The sequence below is a fragment of the Castor canadensis genome, chromosome 1 (genome assembly GCF_047511655.1).
Source record: "Castor canadensis chromosome 1, mCasCan1.hap1v2, whole genome shotgun sequence".
NCBI lineage: Eukaryota > Metazoa > Chordata > Mammalia > Rodentia > Castoridae > Castor > Castor canadensis.
The window spans coordinates 93055552-93070820 of record NC_133386.1 but is presented as its reverse complement, the minus strand read 5'-3'; the positions used below and the strand labels follow the sequence as shown (position 1 = coordinate 93070820).

The following is a 15269-nucleotide window of genomic DNA, read 5'->3' as shown; positions in this document are numbered from 1 at the left end:
TTAGAATAGTTCTTTGCAGAAATCCAAATTTTCATTTGTAGTTGTCAGCGACAGTAACACAATGAGTTCATTTTGGCTCACTGAGATTTGGGTAGACTCTGGAACTATGGCCGGATTGTACCTTCTGCCACTACCCCTCTTAGCCAAAGCACTTTGGCAAAGAGATTTAATTAAGCAGATTATCCTCTTAGACCATGACTTTTCTGATTAAAATTTTAATCATAATGAAAATTAACCACTGTATTTGCAGAACCAATTGATATTTGTAAGAAAACTGTCTAAGTAAAACTTAGGGTTTCTTTTACTATCTCCTGTTAGAGTCGGGCCACAAGAAATTAAAAAGTACCATACAAAGAAGCACAGAAACAGGAATGGCAGCCGAAATGAGGAAGATGGTAAGACAACCAAGTCGGGAGTCCACTGATGGCAGCATCAACAGTTACAGCTCTGAGGGAAAGTAAGTGACGTCAGCACATCTGCACAGCGCTAGGACCACGGAATTGTGTAGCAGTGAGCAAAATGCCAGAGGTCCAAGGGTTACTGTATGCTTTTTTTTATGTAACCAGCCCGACCTCTTCTATTGCACCCATGGAAATACCCATGCACCTGGCTGTTCAAACTGGTCAAAGCTCAAAGTAGTCCTCCACTGAAGATACAGTATAGAAATGCAACATTTCATGGATTCTTTCATATGAGAAACTCATAATCTGATTGGGCCATGAAAATCTTGAATTAAAATTTAGAAATGAGAAACTCATTTCTGATTTTTCTACAGTTGTCCAAAACTTTTTTGGGCTCTTAAGTTGTTACAAACCTAACACACTCCTACATTTCTTATTTTAAAATTATCACTGAGTTTTACCTTAAGACGAAAAAACCCAGGATCTGTTTACCTCATTATATTTGTAACCAAAGATTTTTAGTTCTGAAATTAATTAATTCTGAAAAAAACTAAATAGATTTTTTTGTTGGTTAATTCTTTTACTATTTTATATGGATCCTACAAAAAATCTGCATTTTCCTATGCGTAATAATTTTTCTGGACTGGGTGTGTGGCTCAAGTAGTATAGCACCTGCCTGGTAAGTGCAAGGCCTTAATTTCAACTCCTGGTACCACCAAAAAATTAAAAATAAAAAAAAAATTTCTGGTCAAATTGAACTTTTATTGAAGTAGTGCATCTTGTAAATAGTAATTCTTATGCTACAGGTTACAGAGAGTTTGACTATGCACAAATTTTTAATAATTATTCATCTAATACCATTTGAATCATCCAAAATTCTACCAAGATAATCTTCAAAATTTCTTTTCTTTTGGTGACATTTTATATACTGTTTAAAAATAGAATTATGCCAAGTTAATGTTTATGATATTCTTTCTCATTCCTGAATCTAGGTCCCTGCTTGTTTGATCAAATGTTTGCTAGGTATGGGCCCAGCAAGTATAGTTGAGGCAAAAATCAGCAGTTGCAAAAGTTAGTGAATAAACTTACTGAGCAGATACCAAGGTGTGATGAAGTAGTACAAAGCAATATGTAAATCAAATACTAGAAGTATTATTTTCTGATACAAAAAAAAAGAAACCCAACAAATCAAATAAAATTTATCCTTCCATGGATAAGCCACTTAAGCTTTTATATAGGTTATTTTCTTAGTTTCTGGATAGGATAGTAGTGTATACTACTTTGGTTGTGGGGAAATAATTTGTGAAAGCACACCAGAAACAGGCCATAAAAAATATGTCCACTCACAAAATACTTACCAAATGCCAGCCACATAACAAGCACATTGCTGTTATCCAGAGACAATCATGCCAACAAAACAAAAGGAGCACATCACCTCTGTTTTGCAGGTCATATATCTGGGCTTCAGTCAATCATATTTTAGTAAGAAATAGTCATGTTCTAACCAGGTAACTTTCATTTGGACTAAATAAAAGCCTCCAATAAACATCTAATTCATTAAAAAATGAATCAATGAAATATAATCAAAAAATTATTAGCCTTTTTTGAAATTGCATTCATGTTACTTCATGTTTATAAGCAATTATTTATTAAAGTTATTAAAATTTTTATCTCACATTTTTCACCTAGATATGTTTACATAGTGATGTGGGATTTGGTTTTAAAAGTGTCCAGAATAGACTGGAATTGCTCAAGTGGCAGAGCACCACTTTGCAAGCATGAAGCCCTGAGATCAAACCCCAGTCTCACCAAAAAATAAAAAAGAAAACTGTACGTAAAAGTGTCCAGAATATGTACTAAAAATGACACCTGAGCCCTCCTGTATGGAATATCACATCATAAACTGAGATTATAGGCCTTTTCTCAGTCGGTGTTGTGTTTCACATGCTTGGTCCGCAGGCTATGCAAAGCATCAGTAAGTAAACAGATTGTCTAAGTAGAGTTCATGTTTCAAGATCAAAATTATTTAAAAGGAAGCAGCAAGAGAATTGCAGATCTATTGCTTAGGATGTGTGAGGCCCTGTGTTCAACTCCCAGCACTGCAAAAAGAAAAGAAGTTGTAGGAGATCTAATGTTTTATTTCTGGTTTTCACTCTTTCACTAATAGCTTGATATTTCCTGGAGTGCGACTGGGAGCCGACAGTCAGTTCAGTGATTTCCTTGATGGACTGGGGCCAGCCCAGCTTGTTGGCCGCCAGACTCTTGCCACCCCTGCGATGGGTAAGAATCACTTCTTTTTTTTTTTTTTTTTTTTTTTGACAGCAAAATAGAGGCTTCCTGGTTGGCAAAGCCATTTAAAATGGCAGAATAGTCATATAAGTGAGAAGCAACACTTTAGGGCATTGCTTGTTCTGATGACTGTTCTAGTTTCTAGCATATCTTTCCTATTTGAGACATTATGCTAAATAAGTGCCATTAGTTATAAGTCTTTGAATTACCACAAAACCCTGTCAAGGCAGAGAGACTACAGCAGATCCTAATATAGGCTAGATGGTAAGGTTTCACAGCATGGGAAAATAAAATGGACTGTGCTGAAAGGGATGTTGGCATAAGTGTTTAACTGTTTGTAAACAAATTGATGAAATGGTCTCCCACTAAACAACTCACAAAAAATACATATTATTTTAGACTCTGTATGAAAGGGAATATGAAGGAAGAAACTAAAAAATACTGGAAAACATTTAAGTTAGTGTTTCTGTAACCTTGGAGTGAGGAAGAACTTATAAAGGATCAAACCAAAGCCAGAAAAAAAACTTCTAAGGTTGAACATCCCTAATTGAAAATCTGAAATCCCAGGTGACCTAAAATCTGAAACTTCACCATAGAAAACTCTATACCTGGCCTCATGTGACAGTTCACAGTCAAAACATGGACACAATAAAAATATTGTATGAATTACTTTTAAGCTATGTAAAGAAATACATATGAAACATAAATGAATTTTGTGATAAGACTTGGGTCTTATCACCAATATATCTTACTATATATTTACAAATATTTCAAAATCTAGATATATGTGAAAACACTCTGACCTCAGGCACTTTGGATAAGGGACATTCAACCTGCTAACATACTATACCCTAGGTGAAGTTAAAAGAAAGAAAGATGGTAATGGATAAAATTGCATGTAGCATGTCCAAAAATTATTTCCATGGTCAACATGAGATTCTAGCCCAAAAGAACCCAGGGGAAATCTAGAAAAATGGGTGAAAATAGATAAAGAGTTATTCATGGAATTTCACAATGCTAGGGATTGATAGAAAAAAGAAAAATCATACATGTTTCCTAAGAGAAAAATTAATTCTACACAAAACTATCAAAAACCAGATTCACACTGGGCATTTGGTGCACAGCTATAATTCCAGCACTTTGGACGCTGAGGCAGGAAGATCATGATTGGGCTCTATACTGAGTTCAAGGCCAGCCTCAACTGCAGAGGGAGACTGTCTTAAACAAACAAACAAAGTCAAATCACATTGGACTTTTTAGTAATAATACTGGACACTAGAAAGAAAGCATTACCTTCAAAATTCTGAGGAACAATTGATTTCCAATCTGGCATATAATCACCAGCCCATTTATCAAGTAAGTTTGAGGCTAGAATACATACTTGGATAATCAATGTCTAAAAAACATTTTCCTCATATCCAGCACTGCTCTGAAAGCTGTAGGAAGATTGCCTCAACAAAACAAATGGAATTTTAAAATTGTGAAACAGAATAGGAGGAAGATAAGATCTAATAAATAAATGCTTCCCCACAAGAGAGAGATGACTATGGGATATCCAGCATTATAGATAGAGCCAGGAGATCTGAAGATAACACCTAGAGCAATATTTGAATGCTATTTGTACAAATTGTAGCATGTCAAATTCCATAAGACAAATAGTGCAGGGGAGAGAGAGTAAGGGTTGGAATTAGTGATACATATATAAATATGTAACTAAATGCTTTTTCAAAAAGACACTAAATGTAAGGTAAAGGTAGATATGTCCAAAAGATGAGAAGTAACTCTAGTACTTCAGTTCACACAGCCCTGAGTAAGGTTACATCATCCCGAGAAATTGTCAGGTTTATAGTAGGGGTGGAACAATGAAAGAGATCAAAACAGGAAGTCAATAATAATCTAAAATCAAAAGGAGGAAATATTTTTTGTAAGTATGGTGTTTAGAAACAGTGAGGATAAAGCCAAAAAGTAAAATATAAATGAGGTAAAAATACTGAAGAATTTGAAAGCAGTAACTTTTGGAAGACAAGAAGTTGAGAGGGGTTGGGAATCAGTTATTAATTCTAATAACAAATTTAAGTCAGTTTCTAATAACAAATTTAAATCAGTGCACTTTAAACAGTGCACATGTGGTTAGCAAGAACTTTTTTCAATTACCAGAAAAAACAAGAGCCCTCTAGAAACTCAAGTGTAAAACAGAATCATGAAACTAGTGAGAAATCTATAAGAAAATATTCAACTTAGAAAAAACAGAATTCACATCTGAAAAGGTAACTCAGCTAACTGAAAACAACTTAGAAATAATTTAATTAGCACAACATAAAAAGGCAAAGAGGTTATTAAACAAAAACAAGTATATAATTTGAAGAAAATAGATTAGGAAATGAAAATTTTAACAATTAAACTTACAAGTTATTATTCCCTGCCTACATATTGCAGCAGGCAGCACAACATACTCATAAAACTCAATTGCTGAGCTGACAATAGAATCAATGAAGACATACACAGACCCACAGTGCTTGCCCACTACTGCCCTTCACTGAAAGATGCCATCAGCAAGAAAAATAACCTTAAAGGATGAAGCACAAGAAGCACTGATCTTAAGTGAAGTTACCAGGTTCAGATTGCCAAAAAACTGCATGCTTTCTCTCAAATGTGGACTATAGACCTAACACAAATACAGCAATATTATGAAAAACAGGTCATGCTAAGGGGAGGTCACTTACTAGAGAGGGGAGAGTAAAAGAAGGAACTTAAGAAGGTGAATATGATTGATGTACTTCCAATACAAGAGTGAATATAGAATTTTAAAACCTGTTGAAATCATCATAACAAGAGGACTAAGGTGGAAAGAAGAAAAACAGGAGATGAACCAATCTGGTTGATAACACACACACACACACACACATATGGAAATGTCACACGGAAACTTGCTGTGTAGCTGTGTTAAACAAAAATGTCATTTTTTTCATTTTACAAAATGGGAGATCAGGAGGGTGGAACAAGTCCTATGGCGGGGGGGTTGGTACCAGTGGGATGGGAGAGGAGGTGAGGAAAGTGGGGAGGAGGGTGAATATGGTGCAGATTCTGTGTACATGTATGTAAATGGAAAAATGATACCTATTGAAAGTATTCCAGGAACAGGGGCAGAGGAGATAAAGGAGAATGATGGAGGGGGTGAATTCAACTGATATATTGTAAGAACTTTTGTAAATGCCACAGTGTACCCCCAGAACAATAATTAAAAAGAGAAGCAATGATGAGGAAACCTGGTAAATTTATAAAAGAAATTATTATTATTGTTATTTAGCCAAAACCAACAAAACAGGATTTTGCATGTACTTTTTTTTTTTAAATCTGGAAATAAATTGAAGCAAAATGCTAGTTAACATTGAGAAGCTAGTTAATATTGAGAAGCTAGTTAACACTGAGAAGCTAGTTAACATTGAGAAGCTGGTTAACATTGAGAAGCTGAGGAGATAGGAGATAAACAAAGATTATTTTCTAATTTGGGAGTAAATAAAACATTAGCTTACTTTAGATTTTGATGGAAAATGTAAAAACAAGATGTTAAATATTCAATGTCCTCTTTAATAATAGAAATAAAAATACTTAAACTCTACTGGTAAAGGAATAAAGTAAAAGTCTGATTATATAATAAAAGACAGGAGGGAAAAGAAGTAAAAGGAAAACATTTAAAAAATACAAATTAAAATGAACAAATAAGTCCATTTCTAGAATTATTCACCTAAGTGAAATAGGTTATTCATAGCAATAAAAGATTCAAATGACTGAAGAAACAAAAAAGCTGTATGTGGTAAAATTCAGTAGCAAGAAGACTAAAGTTAAAAAAAAAAAACTTGAAAAACTGTGGATAATTTAGCTACACAAATGGTGAAGCATGAAATCCAAACCAAACCTACTGAAAACATCTAGGATAGGTAAACAATCTCCTTGAAGGTCAAGCTCCTTAGAAGGATGGATGGCTTGGTGGCAGGCCTATGTTCAGAGCTCCTCCTTCCCCGGAGGCTTTTTCTGTTTTCATTTTCCCCACTGAAGGGCTAAGAAACCAAGCTGTACTTCTTTCCCTGTTTTCTTTTTTCTTTTAAGAGCTAGGAGGCAAGAATATGAGACTAAGTTAACCTGTTGACCCACCCTTGGTTTGGTTGGGATCTAAAAGGCCTCTACCCTGAAAACCTGAGCAAACTGGAAATAGATTTGGCTCTGGAGCAGTAGAAATGAATCACCCAGATCCTTAATATTTGTAAAGTGATCAGAGACAGTAGCCACCTTGCAGAATCAAAAGTAAATCATTAATAAAAAAGAAAAACAAAAATAACTGAGATAAAAAATGTTTTTTCTAAAAACAATATTGTAAATAAAACATCTAGTTATTAAGTACAAATAACCAGGCACACAAGAAACAAGAAAGGAGATAATTTTTTTAATGCAGAAATAACATAATAAAAATAAAACCACAGTGACTATAGATATTTGAGTTAAATATTTAAATTAAACATCATTATGCTTATATAGCCCAAGAAACTAAAGGGACAAGATTGAGAATGATGCCCCATAATAAAATCCATTGAACACACACACACACACACACACAACCGAATCTCTAGAACTAAAAAAAATAACTATAAACCCAATAGATGAGTTGCCAGCTAGGGAGAGAAAGTATCCAGAATTAATCAGAGACAGAACAATTGAAAATATAAATGTGAAAAAAATGGAGAGAAGAAAATTAAGTCTAATACATCAGTAATTACTCTTGCAGTACAATTCAGGGAAAGAGTATATGGCAGAAGCCACATTTAAAACTGTAGAGATTGACAAATTTCCCAAACTATAAACATCAAACCAAACTTTCAAAACTCCCCATGAGCCCCAAGAAAAACAAATCCAACAATAATAAAAATAACATCACAACCGAATTGGTTTTTTTCCACAAGTGCATGGCTGGTTTAATATTTTTAAAGCAATGTAATGCTACCATAATAATAAAGAAGAAAAATGACCATCTTAATATGCACAAAAGAAATAGTGTGATGAAATTCTGTATTAATTTATAATAAAAAACTAATGCTAAAGTAGGAGTAGAATGGGATATACTGAATCTGATAGTTTCTACAAAACACACAACAGATTAGCCAAAAAATATAAATCCCATACACTGACTTCAGAAGCTTAATATTGTACAGTCACCCAGGTGTAATAATAAGGCAGTGTCTAGTAAAATTAAAGTGTATGTTGCTACGACCCAACAATATAACTTCTAGTTATATATCCTTAAGACACTGTAGCATTTTTAAATAGCTTGTTGTATATTTGAATTAGAATACATTAGTATACAAGAAGTTCTCATTGTGATAATTCCATATATGTGTACAGTGTACTTTGAACAAGTTCACCCCTCCACTATATTCCCATTTCCTTCTTCTTCCTTCCCCCCTTTTCAGACAGTGTGTGGTGGGTTGCATTATATACACATGAGTATATATATACATATGTGTGGAGGGTGTACTTTGATCTTCACCTCTCAGTGTCCCTTCCTTTCCCTCCACCCCGTCCTGTTGCTCCCTCCAGACCATCCCCCACTCACATTCATGTCCCATTGTCATCATCATTTTGTATAATTCTGTATAACAGTTCCAAATAGGAAAAGAAAAGAATTTCAACTGAAATTAGGCAAATAAAATCTGACACATTCACACAGTAGAAAATTATATAAATATTAAGGGAATGAGATCTCTGTGTGTCAACTTGGATGGCTATCTAAGCATCAAGTGAAGAAAGCAAGTTTCTGAGCAATACCACTTATAAATATGGAAATCTATTTGAGATGAACAGTTATTTAAAAGTGTAAGCTACCACAAAAGAGAAAAAAATAGACATCAGAATAAACCTGAATGGAACTATAACCATTAAGATTTAACATTTTCCCACTGAAAACTGGGAGAAAATAGGTGCAGATAGTTTCACAGATGAGTTCTAATAAACCTCACTGCAAGAGAAATGAAAAATTTTGGACCAAATACCTCCAAGGGAAAAAAAATAGGAAGAGGCCAGCCATGATGGCTCATACCTGCAGTCCCAGGCTATTCAGGAAGCAGAGATCAGAGGGATCACAATTTAAGGGCAGCCTGAACAAAAAACTTGGCGAGATGGCATCACAACAAATGAGCCAAGTATGGTTGCATGTATCTGTAATCCCAGCTAGGTGGAGGATAGTGAGCTTAGGCAAAAATGTGAGACCCTATCTGGAAAATAACCTAAAACAAAACAGGGCTGAAGGTGTGGCTCAAGCAGGAGAGTGCTTACCTAGGAAGCACAAGAATCGCCAACAAATAAATAAAATAAAGGAGAGGCCTCTCTTCAACTCATTGTGATCACTGATCTTGTGTTATATCAAACTATACATGGGCTACATAAGTCTCTACCAGTCAAAGAAATGCAAATTAATGTAACTTTTTAAACATCAGATTAGCAAAAATTAGACATACTTCTCGTAGTGAGTGTGGAAAATGGGAAGACAGTATTTCTGTAGACGGCGCAGTTTGAATTAGATCCAAAACTTAAAACCTGGGAACCGAATGTTCGAGGAAATAACCCACCAAGGGTGTAAAAATTCTTACAAAATTGTTCATTTCAGCAATAAAATAACCTGTATTTCCATCAATAAGGATCTGGTTAAATATAGAAAAAGATGCCCATTCAGTGGCCCATATAGTCAATAAAAGGATGATGTATGACCATTGATGACAATAGATGAATAAATAGATCAATAGATACGTAGATCATACATACATGCATATACAGACAGGCAGATAGGTTGCTAGGACAGTCACCAAAATATTAATGGTAGTTTTCTCTAGATAACAGAAATACAGAGTATTATAATTTGTCATTCATAAGTAAATAAAGTAGATGACATAGGAGCAAGAAATTTTATCAAAGAATCCTGTAAATACTTTGGTGTTGTTAGTGGTTTTTTTTTCAACTAATTTGAAAATCTCTTAAGATGAATGAGTACCAGAAAAAATAAAAGAAATATTTCAAAACTTGATTTGGAGACTGTAGAAAAAAGTCATGGGTTCTAAGTACTAGTTTTTTGTGTGAAGACCATGAAGATAATAATTTGGAATCTGCTCACAGGCCTCTGCTTTACTTACTGTTTCCTAACTGCAAAGGAGCTGAGACTTGTCACTGTGTCTCCACTTGCAGGTGATATACAAATTGGAATGGAAGATAAAAAGGGCCAATTGGAAGTTGAAGTCATTAGAGCACGAAGCCTCACACAAAAACCTGGCTCCAAATCGACACCTGGTAAGGAAAAGAACTACTGAGTTGGGTTGAGAGAATAGTTAGGAGGCAAAAAATTTGAAACATTTCCTGCATTTGAATTTTATATGCTCAGTTTTAAATCATCTCATTGACTTGAGAAGCAACTCTTCTGTCATCTTTGATTCTCTAAAAAATGGATCTGGGTTTTCTTTGTATTATTATTCTGTCAAGAAGGTATGAGGAAGCAGATTGTTGTATTTTTAAAAGTTTAATTATAATTGTGTCTTGACTTGTGTCAGTTATTTTCTTTCTGTACATGTATAAATGCAAAGGAAAAGAGAATCTAGTTGTAAACAATGAGCTTTAAGATGTAAACCTGCTTTACAGTGCCAGGCAAAGCCCAATTAAGTCAAAGTCTTAAGGTAACTCTGCACAAAAGCATGACAGTAGTGATAACACACATGAGTTTTAAAGACTAGAATTTATAAAACAATAGACATTTAAGATGTTTCAATCAGTGAATTGGGAAACTTTCAATACACTTCTCCAATCATCTGATAAAGTATTCTCTAAAAAGTAAAAATCAAATGAATTCAAGAATTGACTTCTTACATATTTATATACCTTTGTTTAGCTCCATATGTCAAAGTGTATCTTCTAGAAAATGGGGCCTGCATAGCCAAAAAGAAGACAAGAATTGCACGGAAGACCCTCGATCCTTTGTATCAGCAGTCCCTGGTTTTTGATGAAAGTCCGCAGGGTAAAGTTCTTCAGGTCAGTAATAGTCTGTCAGTGTTACCCATATGAACATTGAAGGGGTCATCAGCCACAAAGGGAGTAAAGTGCAGTAAAAACAAGCACAGTATTACGCCACTGAGTAGAAAAAATAGCCACAAGTAGTTACTTTCTGATGCAGTAATTGCAGTATTAATGGTACCTAGTGGATCTAATGCAAAACATTTTTTACTTTATCTTTTCTTCCTCTTCTCCATCCTCTTCTCCATTTACCTGTTTCTCATTCTCCTCTTCTCCTCAGTAAGTGGACAGACAGACAGACATCAAATTACATGATGTTAATAACAGCAGTTAAGCATTACTGTGTACTGGGCATGAGCCGTGAGGAGGAGAGAGGAAGAGGAAAGAGAAGTGTGCAGGAACTAGCAATTGACTGAAGGCCAGATGCACCATTAGCTGCTTACATGCATTGCATCTTTTACATGTGCCATAAATACTACTATTCTCATTTTTATGATGACATCTGAGAAATTAACTGATTTGCAAAGATACCTAGAAAGTTGAAAAGGTGGGATTCACCAGCCCTGCTTGTGTAGGGCAAGTGATGGCTTTCAGCAGAGAGCCTTTATAGATGGCTGAAGGATTGGCATAGAGAACCTGGGAGTGTGTTTAGTTTCAGGCAAGCCCATAGTTATTTTTCAGTCTATCTCTTCCCTAACAAGTACATACTATAAAAGAAATGAGACGAACCTTCTCATTCTTCCTGCATGCTGCATGAGCACACTCCATAGTGCTCTGAATTAGATTGTTTTGCCTTCCTAGGTTCACAGATTTTTATTTTTATATCTTGTAGCCCTTTGCATTGCTTATTAGAAAGTTTTTACACAAGAAAGTTTCTGAATCTGTTTATGAGTAAACATGTATTTCATACCTTAACGTAGATTATGTAGCTAACTAGGGAAGCATTCCTTGCATTCCACCAAATTTAAAAACTATTGTGAAGTGTCTCTGAGCATCTTATTATTATCAGTTCTTACCTATGCCTCCTCCTTTGTTGCATTCATTTCCTTTCCTTCACTGACTGCTCACTTTGACAAAATAGTTGCTTTGAATCTTTCAAAAGTGAAAAAGAAAGAAGTTTAAGTTATGTTGCATTTCTCTCTCTCTTCAGGTGATTGTCTGGGGAGACTATGGCAGAATGGACCATAAATGCTTTATGGGTGTGGCTCAGATATTGTTGGAAGAACTTGATTTGTCTAGCATGGTGATTGGATGGTATAAATTGTTCCCACCATCATCATTGGTGGATCCCACACTCACTCCCCTGACCCGCAGGGCTTCCCAATCATCTCTGGAAAGTTCAACTGGGCCTCCCTGCATTCGATCATAGTGAACTCAGAGTATTTCCAATAAAACTCTACCTTTCGGGATAATAATCTGAACCAGATATTTCATGATCAAAAGCATTGTTGGAGACAGACAATCAACTTGTGTTTTGCCTGTAGTAGTTTTTCAATAACATGTCCCAACTGTTGTTTAAAACATGGCTTCATATGACAGAACAAGGCAATCTATCAATTAGAGTAAGAATCAATGTGCTAGTGAGAGTCACTGATGCTTCTAACAAATAGAAAAAGAGAAACTTGAGATTCACATGCAGCACACCCACCCAACTGAACAAACTGGAAACTCACTCTGTGAAAAGTTGTAATCTACACATTTCTGCACAAACCACAAGCAGTGTTATTTCCCTGGCGTTTGAGGAAAGTTTTTGGTTTTTTTTCATGTTTTGTTTGTATGTTGTTTGTTGGTTTTTGTCATCTTGAGTTTTTTTGTTTTGGTTTGTTCTCATCATATTTGTTGTTTCCAGTACTTTTTTGATTGTGTCATAATAGGCTTCATGATGCTAACAGAGACCCTTCCTTTCTTTTTCCAAAAGCACCCAAAAAAGGGCTGAAGCGGTCTCTGTAGCATCCTCCTGGAGCGTTCAACAGCTAGACAAAATGAGGCCAGTTCAGGGTTCCACTGGGCTTTCATTTTATAATTCAAAGTCTTATATGTGGAAGCCCAAAAGACAAAAAGTTATCTTCCAAAACTGATAATCACAGACTCACTTTTTAAGTAAGAACATATCTGTTTGCATTCCAGAAAATTAATTTATGGTTTCCATTGTTGTGCGTGGATGACTTTTAAGTCAATCTGCAACTGATTGCTGGGGACTAAATCTAACTGCATAATTGTACTTTGGAAATGCTCCTTGTAATGCCTTTTCCTTCCTGATATCAAAAGAAAATATGCTTATGTGTATAAACCATACTTCTCACTTCCCAAAATGGTAACTAGGAATGGATTTGAGCCTAAGACACTTTCAGCTATGCCCAGGCTTCTCAGCCATGCCTCAGTGTAGACTTCCCGTCTGCCCTGGAAGAAGCATGGTATGAGCTATTCACTATTCCACTGGAAATTCCAGTTGAAATATTCTGCACTAAACTAATATTTTTATTAAATTTTAGTTTACATTTCTTTGAGGTCGATGCAAGCACAAAGCTTGATTTTTTAATGCAAAGTATCTTACTTTTTTGGGAGAAAATAAAGTCAAATTTCAATTTGCATTTTATTCATTTCAGTTCTCCCCGGCCTTGACTTTTCCTTGTGACATTCTGTATATGTGCTATAAACTGCAGACCCTGCAGGTGCATCGATATGTTCTCCCTACTTTTATGAGTCATTCAACTTTTGTGACTACACAAATAGAGCAGCATGACTTGGAACTGTTCAAAGCTGCATGCACATTTTGTAAAAAAAAAAAAACAAAATGAAAAGAAAAAAGAAAAGAAACAAAAGGTTATTTAATAATGTATGTTAGTTCCACATAGGCCAGCTTGTATGTTGCATGTACTTGTACAGTTTGCTCGTTAATTACTATACTGAAATAACCAAGAAATCTAAGCCATCCATTTTTGTTATAGACATTTTGCAGGTTTTAGCCAGACTCAGTCTGCGGGTCTGGAGTGAAATGTCTACAGATGGACTTTATTTTTTACCCTCTGGAAACGTGATGTAGTATGGACCAAATTCCTTCTAATAAATATTTTGGTTGTAGATTCCTACCGTGGGGCTGTAACACATTTAGACACTGTGTACACACTAGGTTTACTCCATAGACATACTGCCTGCACCACGTGGATTATTTATTATTATTTACACATGCCAGAATTATCTGCCCAAAATTCCACAGGGCACAGATTGAGCCCTGCCCACCATGCTGAGCAGGCGAGCTGAAGCATTGGTGCACTTCTACTGGACTCCGTTCTGTCTTAGTGGCCAACAATCAACTGACTGTAATTGGATAGTATCTTTCTATTCTGACCACTTGTCTTAACACTCCCCTGTGCTTTTAAATGAACTTCCAACTCATGTATGTAAACATGTTTAATAAAACTTACTTTTCATGTCAGTCGGTAGCCATCTGTGTTCTATGTTCTGACACATTTCCATTGTGGCTTCTATGGTGCAAAAAGGGAGCCAGACCATGGGGAGGGGAGGCTGGGATTTGTTGTCTGCTGCGGGCATTTGACTTGACTTGTCACTGCACTATATATGTCTTAAACTATGGCCCAAAAGGTTCTTTGCATTACATACGAGTTTTCACTTTGTCAGCCTGTCTAAGTGAGCACTTGAGTTCTGAAAAGTGGCATTATTAAAAACAATAAATCTCAGTAAGAATCAAATGAAGGTTGTTTCTCTGCTGCTGTTTGTGCTAATAAAAGAGACAGCTCCGTGTCCAGTTGCCAAATCATTTCAAGTTATGTGGCATATCAAAATATCAACACCTGCGCCTCTCATCAAAGTATCTGGTTCCTCTTTCCATCTTTTACCTTTTGGACACCAATTACCTTACAGAATCTTGACTTAGAGTAGGCCAACCTAGCAAAAACAAGCAGAGCATTTACTCCAAGTGATAGTCAGAAATTTAGGGAATAATATCTTCAGATAAGTTTCTCCAAGTAACATGCTAAAGAAAAATTATTAGCTTTCGTAATTTTGTGATTTTTGTTTCCTAAGTGTGCCCATATATTTCATAATCATCACCCTTCATGAAACACTTGGTAAGCACTAATTTTAACTTACGGTTTAAAAAACCTTTGAGAAACGGCCTCAAATTTCTAAGGCCTTTTAACCTTTTAACTTCGTTAAGAAAGCACAGCTAAATCAATATCACATTTGCAACAATAAAGCAATTTAAGACCCAGCACCATCAGCTGTTTATAGGTATAGGCCAGTTCAATGACTGTTATCCATTGTTTTGGTCGGCAAGACATGAGATTATCTGTTAGGCTGGGTCAAGAGGAGGCAAAATACTGATTTGTTCAGTTTAAAACAAACATCAGTAAATGTTTAACATATGTACTAAGGCTGAGTGGGTGAGGGCAGCCAAACTGTGGAGATAACTTTAAAATTCTTTGTCTACACAAGAACAGAAAAACAGTAATCTCTCTTCAGTAAGAGAAAGCTGCACAGTGTGAGGATTTCAGGGTCTTTAGTGATGGAGAGGAA

General features: G+C 35.5%; 1 protein-coding gene across 48 annotated transcripts in view; it reads left to right on the top strand.

The window, feature by feature from the left end:
• Rims1 (regulating synaptic membrane exocytosis 1) overlaps window positions 1–14169 on the top strand; it is a 405270-nt gene extending 391101 nt beyond the window's left edge. For all 48 annotated transcript variants that reach the window (XM_074080134.1, XM_074080111.1, XM_074080175.1 and 45 more), the window contains 5 exons: window positions 319–457; window positions 2569–2681; window positions 9918–10019; window positions 10612–10751; window positions 11884–14169. In XM_074080134.1, coding sequence (XP_073936235.1) covers window positions 319–457; window positions 2569–2681; window positions 9918–10019; window positions 10612–10751; window positions 11884–12102 — 713 coding nt within the window. In that variant the 3' untranslated portion in view covers window positions 12103–14169. The remainder of the gene's footprint in view (window positions 1–318; window positions 458–2568; window positions 2682–9917; window positions 10020–10611; window positions 10752–11883) is intronic.
• The last annotated feature ends 1100 nt before the right edge of the window (window positions 14170–15269 follow it).